Source organism: Ornithodoros turicata, chromosome 10 (assembly GCF_037126465.1).
Source record: "Ornithodoros turicata isolate Travis chromosome 10, ASM3712646v1, whole genome shotgun sequence".
NCBI lineage: Eukaryota > Metazoa > Arthropoda > Arachnida > Ixodida > Argasidae > Ornithodoros > Ornithodoros turicata.
In genome coordinates, this window is record NC_088210.1 from 4,618,923 (window position 1) to 4,631,359 (window position 12,437).

Here is a 12,437-nt window from a genome sequence, read left to right on the forward strand (position 1 = left end):
GACAATGAATATCATTAAGAGTAAGACAACGGAAATAATCTTGCGATTCAATAAATAATAGGAGACTTTGTCTTCTTCAGACAGGATGTGATGACGTCACGCAGTCTGTAGCAATGCATTGACCGTTACTGGAAAAAAGTGTAGCAATAGAAAAATGGCGTGTATTTTCCTGACGGATTTATGATGAACACTGTTTCTGAATAAGAGGAGTGCGTGTGCTTAGAAATAGTTTGATGCTGGTTTTCTTCTTTGTTCAAGTGTTTCTTTTCGCTTTTTCCCCCTTGTTGTCTGACAAACATGCGCTGACATGCCTGGGCCTGTTCTGACATGCTTTCCTTCTACATGTAGTTTTTTTTTCTTTTTGACAAGGAACATTATTGACGATGTCGATAGAGCTGCCCTGAATGGGAATAGTGCTATTCTTAATAATTTTGCGATTCATTTAGTTCAGAGAGTAACCGCGAGGGGGACACGTGTGTGACTTTATTCAGGAGGAACAAAGCGTCATTATTCAGTTAGCAGCCTGGCTCACGGATCGGATGGACATGTCTTGCTGAACCATTATTTTGTTTTTTCCTGTACAGTAAGGCTTTGGGAATGAAATGCTTAATTCCTACAATCTCCTCTCATGTATTGTGTTTTTCTGCAATAGTTCCCTATGCAATCATTACAGTAGAAAAAAGGAAATAATTTTGAGATAGTGATTCAATAAATAACAGGTCCCCTGTCTAGAGCGTAGGCGTCATTGAGCCACGCACCTGCATGATGACATCATACCGCGAGACTATTGTTTCAGGATGACCTTGTCTAGAGGAGCATTAGTGAAAAAAAACAGTGTAGCCCTGAGACAATAGGATGATGTCACGACCAATGAAAACGGCCTGCAGGGGGCGCAAGGATTCACTTCTCTCTTGGACACTGACAGGTGTGGACACGCTAATTCTGCTCCTGGCAATTGTGTTGGTCGTCAGTAGACGAGCGTAGCTTATGTGGGGTTCTGTCTGCTTCTGATGGGGTGCGGATGTGTGTTTCGTCACTGGTGAATGGTGTTCGACGATGCAGGTGCATTTTGTGACGAGCGGATTTACAATGAGGGAATGCTGTGAACGTGAAAACTGATCGTGAGTGTCTTTTTCACTCTGTTCAAATGTTTGTTTTCTTCTGTTGCCAACAGTCGTGCGATTTGTCGTGACATACCCCGACATGCATGCTTTCCTTTGTTGACGCTTTGTATTTTTTCTTTTTTGACAAGGAACATTCTTGTCTTGACGATGTTGATAGTGCTGCCCTGAATGGGAATAGTGCTATTTTTAATAATTTCGCGATTAAATTAGTTCGGAAATCAACCGCAAGAGGGACAGATGCATGACTTTATAGAGGAGAAAAAGCATCACGACTCAGTTCCGTGCCTGGCTGTCGGATGGAGTAGACGCATCGTTCTGCGCTCCTTGTTACCCGTACGTTGATTTGTTGAGTGCCTAGTCCTCTTATTAGCCGTTGATGGAGTTACGTGTTAGGATATTTTCTTCTTTTGCAAGTCTCATTTAGTAAGACTTTGGAATTCCTACAATCACGTCTCATGTATGGTGTTTTTCTGCAATAGTTTCCTATGCAATCGTTATAGTAGAATAAAGGAAATAATCTTGGGTTAGTGATTCAACAAAATGGGTCCTCTATCTGGAGCGTACGCGTCCTTGAGCCACACAGGTGCATTCTGACGTCATGCCATGGCTTCATTGTAGATTGACCTTGTCCAAAGGAGCATTAGTGGAAAAAAGAGTGTAGCCCTGAGACAATAGGATGACGTCACGACCAATGAGAACGGTCTGCAGGGGGCGAAGGAATGCTCTTCTCTCAGCCTCTCGCAGGTGGCCGCAGAGGGCGCTAAGAGCGCGCGCGCATGCGTAGCAGCCGCGGAGTGGCGCCCCAGTCAGTTGCTCGCTGGCTGTCGCGGAGAGCAGACATGCGCTCGGTTGCTCCGCAGTCCCCGCGCTCGCTCAGTTTCTGGCTGGCTGTCGGATGGAGCAGCCGCATCGGTCTGTGCTCCTGCTGTGGTAAGCTGATTTGTTGTGTAACTTATGCTTTTGCCAACTTTGTTCCCGCTTTGTTTGCAATTTTCATGCACGTGCACGTCGGGCACTGGTTGCTGTTGTCTGGGCATCCCCGCCATTGGAGCAGTCGCATCGTTCTGCGCTCCTGTCGTGGTGGGCTCATTTGTTGTGTAACTAATTATTTTTCTTGTTAGCTATTGATGGTTAGCATACCCTTGCTTTCCAAGCCTCTGTATTACGAGTGCTTTTCTCCTCGTATGTCCAGAGCTGTCCTAACCTGCCCAGACATGATGACGTCACAGGATGTCCGCAACTTTGCAACCTGCCTCTGTGCTCCGGCGATGGTAAGCGGCCGTTCCGTACCGCTTTCTTCAAGATGGCGACTTCTGTCTTCAACTAAACTCCTTCTCTCCACTCCATCTCTATCTTTTTATTTTATTTACTACCTATTTTCTATTTTTTATCAGCTCAACTAGCCCACAACTCACACAGTGGTCTGGATACGTCCTAGATGCTCCCCTATTAGTGTAATGACTCCCTGAATTATCGTAATTACTCTGAGGGGTCCGAAATTGCTCTAATTGCTCATTAATGGCGTCCAGGCCACTGTGTGAGTTGTGGGCCAGTTGAGCTGACTATATACTACTTAGGATAAGGGTCTGATAACTAAGGGTAACTATCACTATCCGATTTTTTCCGAGAGTGTAGCCCCCGCCTCACGGCGGTCCGCACCCATGACGCACCCGCAACAAATTTGCCACCCCTTTCCGCGAAACAAACAACAAAAATCGTTCTGAATAGCATCGTTCCCATGCGTGATCTGCTGAAAGCGGGACCAATACACCTTATTATGACACTTATGCGGTTACGTTACTTGTCGCAGCAAGGGAGCGTACACCCCATGCTTTCAATAAATCAAGTGATAGCGGTACATGATGGTTCAGTGTGTTTTGCGGTGAAGGTCCTCTGAACTGCGGAGTTGAAAGGGGCGTGACAAACACCTCCTCTACAGAAACATTACGGCACTTCCCTGAGATGAAAAGTCTGCACAAATCGGTAGGGGCGTGAAATAGAAAATAGACAGCACGAAACTATGCCGCGACCTAGGCACGGTGTGAAGACGACAGGCATTATTATTTGTAAGGCTTGCATAGCATGCACATCATTATTTTTCGGTAAATGAGCAAACGCCAGCAGCACAAACAGACGTGACCTCTGTCCGTACCTGTTTCTTTGCGTTTGTCACCATGTTACTCAACCAACACTCTCTACATCTTCTCGCACGCTTGACTTAAGACGAACAGAATTATTAACCTTGAACGATTTAAATGAAACAAACAAGTCCGTTGAATCGTTCAATCCGTATAGGCAGAACTTCATCGCGTAGCACGCCGTGGGCCAACCATTGCTACCAATGATAACATTACGCCTCTTGATTGGACGAGAGAAGGGGGCTACACCTTTTTGTGGCAATTATTGGATTATTATTTGGATCATAGATCCAAATTTACACAAAAAGGCGTACTTTCTCTCTCCGTTTTGGGGCTGCTCGAATATTGCAACGCATAACGTCCTCACAGCGCCAAGAATCACAGTGTAGCCTGTCATGAGCGTTGTCGGGAAGGTCGGTGTCTACCTCACAAAACGCAGCATTTTAACGCAGACTCGGAATAGAACTCGGGAGAATTTCCGCTTCTATGGAATACATAATAAGTGCTCCTTTAATATTATGCCACTTGAGCTCATTAAAATTAATGTTTAACGGTTCCTTTTTTTTCCTTTGGTGGTCGAGCAAGCACCACAGTATCTTCCAAGTTCAGCGCTAAAGAACAACAGTTATGAACCTTCCTGTACAGTACTGGACGAAAGTTACGGAACACGCTCCGGCGCATTCCTTCCGCAGAGTGACACGCTAGCAGCGAATAGTATCGCCAACACGTGACTGGGATTCCGTTGGTTCCCATTCGCTGCTGGCGTGTCACTCTCAGGAACGAATGCGCAGGAGCGCGTTCCGTAAACTTTCGTCCAGGACTGTACTCGTCCCAACTCTGTTGCGAACGTACGAATCATTGTCGTCATACGATGAAAGTCTTCTATATGGTATTTGTTGTACGTGCCTTTCCCATGAGTTATATCTCGCTGTACATTTTGTACACTTTACAGGGTCACACATGTTTTGTCTATCGATGTCTATCGATGAAAAATTTCTGGATGCATCTTACCCGGTGATGTACAGCACAATGTCAGCTTTTTTTATGCCCTTATGAGTATGTCTCCTCACATACGAGAACAAGTATTCCGCTTGGTCAGATAAGCCGCGTCGATTTCTATCGATTTCAACGATGGCGTTATCCTGCAATTGAAGAGGCAGCATAATAAATAATGCGTTTCTTTAAAGGTGTATTATAATTCCTCTCTGTAGCAGCAACCCTGGAAAAGTTACTTAAAAATAGCTAAGTTAAGGTATAGATGCTCTCAGACACATAGGGCTTCTTTTTTAATCCGCTACAGAATTTTTATAAGAAAACCACGAGAGCTACCTAGACGCAACTTTCCGAGTTGGGTCATGAGGTCATGCGGACATCCTGCAGGAAAGGTGTGGAACTACTGGACGGATCATTACCTAAATTTCATTAATTAATCTTATTAATTATTAATTATTTGTTTTCTGGCAAATGTGAGATGGCAGAATTGTAACCCGTCATTACTTAAATCCACCAATTTTTTTTAAATATCCGTTGACGATAATCCCTAATAAACCTCTACGCGAAAAACGTCATCATGACGTTGGTAGACAGACTGAAACCGAAACAAACCAGACGGGGAGGGATGGGTTCCACAAATGGGCACTTGTTCGCTGCCTCCTATTGGAAGAAAAGTGGGACCGAAGGTCGCGTCCCTTTCAGGGATCTTCGTAATCCCCTCAACACCGTGGCTTTCGGGCGCGACCTTGTTCGCCTCTAGCGTAGTTCAACTCTACCAAATTGGTGGCGCTGTCGAACACTATGACGTCATGTGTTTACAAACAGGGAGAGGTCTATGCAGTGTTAAAATAGTACAGACCCCGACGAAGGTTCACAAAACACGCCGAGCGGTGTATTTTGTCCTCGGTGAGGCAACGGCCCCTCACCCTAGCGGCAAGCGGCGGCGGACTTGTTCATTCGTTCATAGGAATGGAAGGGCGCGACACCTTTCAAGCACATACAAGCCATACCGAAACTAGCGCGGTGTGTCGCTACCAGCGCACACGCCCAGCGTTCTGAACGTAAACGAGACCATTCCGGATAACGGGCAGGGTGTCGCACCGAGGAAATACACCGATCGCGTGTTCCTGAACTTGTGTGGGTTGGCACCGCCTTAAAGGGACATTAAGGCTATTCTACGATATAGTATCACGTATGGGCTGGTTGGTGGAAGTAGGTATATTTTGCCCTTACTGGCCAAGGGTTGAAATCGGGATAGCGAAACCAGCGGCGATACTAAACCTACGATTAAAGCCACGGCTATAGCTTCATGATGCGCGAGCTGTCCTGGGTGGTGGTAATCGAACTACGATCGATAAACAAAAAAAAAAAAGGAAAAGAAAAAAATAGGACAGGCGCATTTGGCGCGAAAACTGGCTTCCTTTATTACAACTGATCATTCTCGTTGATGGTTGTCAGAACACAATGTATGCACACAGTGGCCTCCCACGAATGCACTGCATGGCATGATGACGACCCCGGGGTGCTACCATGTAGGCTTGTGTAATGGCAGCCCTAAAATATTATACCATTACATGGTTAATTTATAATGCCAGACAACTATGAATATGCGCGACCCCACAGTGGCCGGCTTGGGGATTAAGTTTTGCCCCCGTTTGTCTTACCCAGCGTGCGGCATACTGCTCACACATTTCTCGTTTTTAAACGAAACTGCTAGCGTCCTGAGCCGATACCTTTTGGTTTGGAACGCGAATGCTGCCAACTCGTTATTATTAATTAACAGCAACTGATACAACGACTGCGCCGTGAATATGGGGACCCAAAAAGTGTTTTGATGTACACATCTACCGTTACTTCGACATTCGGGTGCCTCTTTTCCATTTCAAGAGCGATCTTTTCCCACATGGCATGTTTCCTCGGTACATTTAGGTTTTGCTCATCGGCAAGCTTCCACAAGATCGGGTGTTGCTCTACCTGGTGTATAGATAAAAAATAATGGAGCTTGTAACATTGGCAACAGAGGATGGCTTTTCTTTTTCGCTCCGTCCTCTTTCTGGGCGTCGGTCGTCAGATTCTGTGCCCCGCGAACAAACTATTCGTGTGGGAAGGGAGTTGCCTCAGGACAGAAGCCGCCGATATTTCGAACAGAGACTGTTCTTCTTCTGGGCACCGTCCTCATCATTGGCATGTTATTTAAAGGGTTAGGTGTGACGTGTTTAAAGGTTCATGCGAATTGTGGGTCAACAGCCCGGAGGGAAGAAATGGTCCGTACGGGCTTCTACGGCCGGAGTGAATGGCTGCTTTGTTAGAGTGTGGTGGGGATTATGTGAACGTACTGATCTAGGCTACAGACCGGTTACAGAAAAATGGAAGGTTCAGGAACACGTCGACGAAACGGGACAACAGGCAAGAATTGGCAAGCATAGCGAAAGATAAGGAGGTTAGTGGTTACGTGGGGAAAATTCCAGAACGAGCAAAGTTTTTTTTTAAATATTTGTTACAAAGTTGTGGCATGCAATAAAGAAAGCAGAAAGCAGTGGCCATGCAGAACATAACTGATGATAATAGAGATAGAAGGGAAAATCATATTTTATTTGTGAAGTGTTTCTAGGGTGCCTTATGATGTGTTGATACCGGACGGGTGGAGAGGCGTTGAACTTGTATATGAGATAAGACTCCCTATCACGTCTGTCACGTGTGGATCTAAACCCGATTTCTAGAATATATAGTTTAATGTTGTCAAAACTGTGACCAGGAACGTTAAAGTGTTCGGCGACTGCTTTGGGGAGTTTGCTGGACGTGTCGGTTCTGTGTCCGGTAAGGCGGTTGTTCATTTGTTCATTCGGTTGTTTGCCGGTTTCACCAATGTATTGCATAGAGCAGTCGCCGCATTCAATGCAGTATATGACATTGGAGCTTGTGCATGTGAATGCGTGGTTAACGGGGTGGGTGTAATTGCTCGCAGTGCTTTTGATAGAGTTAGCGTGTTGAACGTGCTTGCATGTTTTGCAGTTCGGGAGGTTGCAGGGTCGTGTTCCCGTGTACGGGGTGCTCATTTTGCTGATTTTGGCATTGGCCAACTAGTCTGCTAGGTTTTTTTGCGCGGCAGTAATTCACCTGTATGGGATGGGTGAATATATTGCTAAGTCGGTCACTGCTTTGGAGGAGGGGTTCGTGCTTCTGTAGAATGGCTTTGAAGTTTGGAAGTGCGTTGGAATATCTTGTGCTGAAGCTTATTTGGCACGCGTCAGGATTTTTTTGGTTTTCCAGAAACTCGTTTTGATCGAGTGTGAGCGCCTTGCGACGGAATTCGGTTAGGAGGGAGTCTGGATAGCCCTTTGGGCAAAAGTACTGCAGAGTTCGTCAAGCTTCTCCGCGTAATCTGTGTCGTTTGAACAAATTCTGAGTAGTCTTACACTTTGCCCATTAGGAATACCAACCTTACAGTGACGCGGGTGGTGACTCTTGAAGTGAAGGTATTGTTGTTTGTCAGTTGGCTTTTTCTACAGGGTTGTGGTGAGGTTGCCGTTGTCTAAATGATGTGATATTGTGGTGTTGAGGAAGTTAATTAAGTGAGTTGACTGTTGTGATGTGAACCTTATGTTGCTATGCGCGGTGTTCAGTAGATCTACGAACTTTTGAAATTCATGTTCCTCGTCTTCCCATATTATCAGTATATCATAGATGTACCGAAGGTACACAATGGGTTTTAATGAGAGGGCGCTGAAAACTTTGTTTTCTAAGAACCCCATGAAGATATTTGCGTATGTGGGTGCAACAGGTGTGCCCATACTTGTACCGTGTACTTGTAGGTCGTATTCGACATTGAACTCGAAGTAGTTCAGTTTAAGGGCCAAGTCCATTAGAGCGAGTATGGTTTCCGTGTCTTTTCTGGTGTTTGTTGTAGAAAGGGTATTGCAGAGGGCTGTGATTCCGTCGTTGTGTGGGATGTTAGTATACAGTGATGTCACATCCAACGAATAGTATTGTGTCCCTACCAAACGTACGAGTGTTGTTTATGTGAGCGCTTTGATGATGTCACGCTGTGTTTTATTGAGGTTGTTACCACGCGATCTTTGGGAAATACCGCGAAGGATGTCGTCTTACTTGTTTAATGTACAGGTATAATGCGGGGTCTCGGCCGGGATTTGGTGTCCAGGTTGATGGTAGTCGGAGGTCGTTGTTGTTTTCTTGTGTTGTATCAGCGAAGAATTCTCTAAGGTGTAGCCGTCTCGCAAAGTCTGATATGTCTTTGTGGATTTCGTATTCGTTAACAGAATTGAGTGTAGGGCAGAATGTTAAAGCTCAGGTACGCCGATTTTCGAGTGTTACAGAATGGAATGGTACTCACACGGTGTGTTCATAAGGGAACACTGATTATGTATGCAAAATAGTTATCCCAAACTCCTCGTGGTTTTCCGAAAAAGTGAATTTTTAGTTTCACTGACATCCCGTCTTGTGGCCCGCAAACCCTGTGTCGACGACACATTCGTGGTCTGCCCGCGCTCCGGCTTGGCATGACTTTTGGCTTGGTTTCTTCCGCCAAGCCGGCCAGTTTCTCCTGCCGAGCCGTCTGCTGCGCAGATTCACATTGGGGAAGTGATAAACAGTTCGCTATTAGGGAGCCAATATATTTCTGGACTTCACTAAACCCACGAGGAACGTGAGTTTTGCTTCCTTCGACTGCAAAGCATTTGCTAGGCCAGTACAGACTTCCTGGTGTCATTCGTGTTTTGTGCTGCGTGCCGAGAATGCGTGAGCGTTTTGCTCCCGTCTGCAAGAACACTTCAGCATGCAGTTCCAATGTTTCAAGCCACAATTTTCCGAAAGGCGAAAGAGAAATCTATTGACTGCAACAATCGGTTACAACTCCGACTGGGTGCCACCTTCGAAAGCAGTGATTTGATCTGTTCATCTGCCTCATACGAATGTTACGGAAGCAATGCGCAACTTGTTTCACAAGAAGCTGAAGATGTCTCGTCCGGGATGCTGTGCCAACCTTATCTGCAGCAGGAGATTGCAGGGGCACGACTAGGCAGCAGATAAAGGTAAGACGCGTAATGTTAGACAAGTCAGTCATGCGGTGTAAATTGCATCGCGTAGAAGAGAAAAATACGCTATCTGTCAGTTACTGCTTCATCCTTTAGAGATTACGCCCCAGCGGGTGTATTCTCAGTACAGATTTGGAATTGCCTTATTTGTTAAATGATTTCGCAGGCATTCTGGCACCACCGAAAAGCTTGCACTCCACGTCTCAACTATCACCGTCTGGGTCTCAAGCTGAAGGTTTTCACCAGTGCCAACCAGACGCCCCTTCAAAGTTCATATGTTTTTGTTGACGGAACAGTTACACCTGGTACTGAGACATTTCATTTTCTGATTAATCAAGTGCATTCCATCACTTGTGCTCGACTTCTTGTGTTCGTATACCCTTGCTGTTGCTCGCTAGCTTAGAGCACCCATGCCTGAGGTGCCAGCGCTTTCAGAGTACATTTAAGCGGTATCATCGTATCATATGCACGGCAGCACATCTTGTGTATTTTGAGTAAGGTATAAATTCAATGTTGGCTTAGCTGTTGTATTTTGGTCACCAATAAGGTGTTCTTCCAGACCGCTCAAGGGCAGTTCAAACAGCATCATATGTGCAACAGTACATACTTTTTCTCAGGTGAAGTAAGGTAAATCTGTCCGCCGTGGTGTTCTGGCAGTGCAGCAGAAGCTTGTGTTGCATTCAAGTGGTATCATGTGTACAAAAACTTGTTTTATGCCTTTCTGTAGCTGCTGTACTAATATTGTGAGTACAGAGACATCTTGTGTGCTATTGTTGGTATGACCTGCAGCAGTATATTGATAATGTCAATTATTCAATGACTTCAGCTAACATTTACATTCTTACTTCCAGGTAAACCTGTCACGCAGATGCCCTACCCCTTGGTATGCATAGTTCAAGATTGTACCGAAACAATCCACATGGAGCATTATAACACGCCACATACTGCATGTCTATGCTGCGTGTACAATGCATCAAACCTATTCTCAGGTACAGGCCAGCTGGTACGCAATTACAACATGAAACTGACACAGAGACCGTAAAGTCATGCCTTTTCCTCCGTGCCTCGGGTTTCATGTTATTATCCTCACATGCAGCTCAATTCGCCTGTGCTGTGCAGCATGAGCAAAAGCATATATTGTTTGTGGTCACATGACACGGAACATAAATACAGTGAAACCTTCCTATGTTGGACACCCGCGGTGCAGCCGAAGCGTCTCCTCCTTATAGAGGTGTCCGAGTTACAGAATATGAGTGCAAACAAAAAATTGAAGAGATCACAGCTGTGAGAAATGTCTCCCTTCTTCAATTTAAGGTCCTTAGTGGTACCTGGTGGTGGTGCCTGGTAGTGGTACCTCTACCCACTCACTGATAATTATTACTGATTTTAGTATATTCAATTCCGTTCAGATTCTACTCAATGGCATTACCTCTGGAGCCTTTCGTGCAGCAAGGACTTGTCTCTGAATCGTCAGCCTACTTCTCATAGCTCTGGTGCAGTGCTCGTTCAAATGCTCTAGACAAACTGAAGACAAGTGCTCACATAAAGAATTACAATGTAGACTGACAGCACCTGTTTTTGGACTCTAAAAACTAAAGCAACAAAATGCTGAGACCAGTATAGGGGAAAAAAGGGGCAAAAGTCAAGGTCACTGGCTCATTTTGGGTCTTTTTGGTGCAAAGGTGGGCCGATATTGAGGTAATTTGGCCAGGGTTTTGTCCAACTTTGCAGGGAAAACCCTATCCTACTTCCAAGATAGGGAGGTGTCCGACATAGAGAATTTCGTCCCCATGTAGTTTCAATGGGAGCCTGCCCGTGCAATGAAATCATGGGGAGTTGTCCGAGGTAGGGAGGTGTCCGACTTGAAGGTTTTACTGTACTATAGAGCATTCTACATCATGTAATCTAACAGTTGTTCACGTTTGGATATTTTAACCATGGAATTCACCCTGCATGCACCATACCACGTCCAAACACTAACAACTGCTAGAGAGCAGCATGTACTGTTTCCGTATAGCACTTATGGCTTGCGTCCTGTGATCGGAAACAGTGGTGTCTTTTTTCTGCTACAACCAGTAAACTATAGTAAAGATGTAGAAATACTGTGTCATACCATAAAGCACTATGGGAAATGGCAGTTTGAAAAACTGGAGAAGACTGTCATTAGAACGGGGGACATGTTCTACGGTGAAATTTTTTACAGCGTGTGCTGCACCACGTAATGCACTGCAGGCCTACCACAGTATGGTAATGCTCTGGATACTGATTTGCTCAAAAAAGGAATCTGTGCGTTTCTTGTACTAACTTCCCCTTATGCAAAGTAGTAGAAAAATGTTTTCAGCCAATGGGGAAGGAGAGGACATCATTCTGGAGTCTCGTTGACCTACAATGTGTCGTGTGTGGAGGTCATTTTGAAGAGTGTAGGTGGTACAAGACTGTGTTCCCACGTTCTTGGCAGTGTTGACTAATAACCATAATAAAGTAGTGGGTACATTTGTTGCTTCATATATTTGTGTCATGGCAAAGTATGTAGAGATACATCTGTCTCAACATGCAGGTGACAAAACTGCTTTTTATGCCTAAACTATGACAAATAGTTGTCTGTTCAGCACCACTAATCATGTGCCAGCCTCCATGACATGTCTGTGACATTCCAAAGTGATTAACATGTCCCATAGATGTGTGCAATGCTGAAGATGACTGTGTACCTTCTATGGATTCTTGATTCAAGAAAAGTACTGTGTGATTTGCTAACGGTGCCTGGCTGTACCTTCACAATTCTACATAAAAATATGTAAAGTTTGCCGAAGGAAATATCATGAAGGTCGATAGCGAAAAACCCTGAGACGAGGGATAGGAAGGGACATACACAATGTCTCAACATAGCTTGTTTATGTCCCTTCTTGTATCTCCTCTTCAGGTCTCGCCATCATGGACACTATCACCAGCTAGTTTGCTGTTGAACCGTTCTTTCAACGATAAGGGTCACTTTCATGGACTGGATGGCAGCCAACATGCTGTCAATAAAAAGAATAATGGAAGGAGCTCAATATGATCCTTAGGCTGTGCGTGGTTATTGCTTTCTGACAAATTCGTGACTTCGAATTCCAGTACAGTGCCTGCAGTGGTAG

General features: G+C 45.1%; 1 protein-coding gene across 1 annotated transcript in view; it reads right to left on the reverse strand.

Moving 5' to 3' along the window:
• LOC135370532 (uncharacterized) overlaps positions 1-12,437 on the reverse strand; it is a 59,943-nt gene that overhangs the window by 11,571 nt on the left and 35,935 nt on the right. Inside the window, exon 4 of the mRNA XM_064604311.1 lies at positions 4,274-4,404. Coding sequence (XP_064460381.1) covers positions 4,274-4,404 — 131 coding nt within the window. The remainder of the gene's footprint in view (positions 1-4,273; positions 4,405-12,437) is intronic.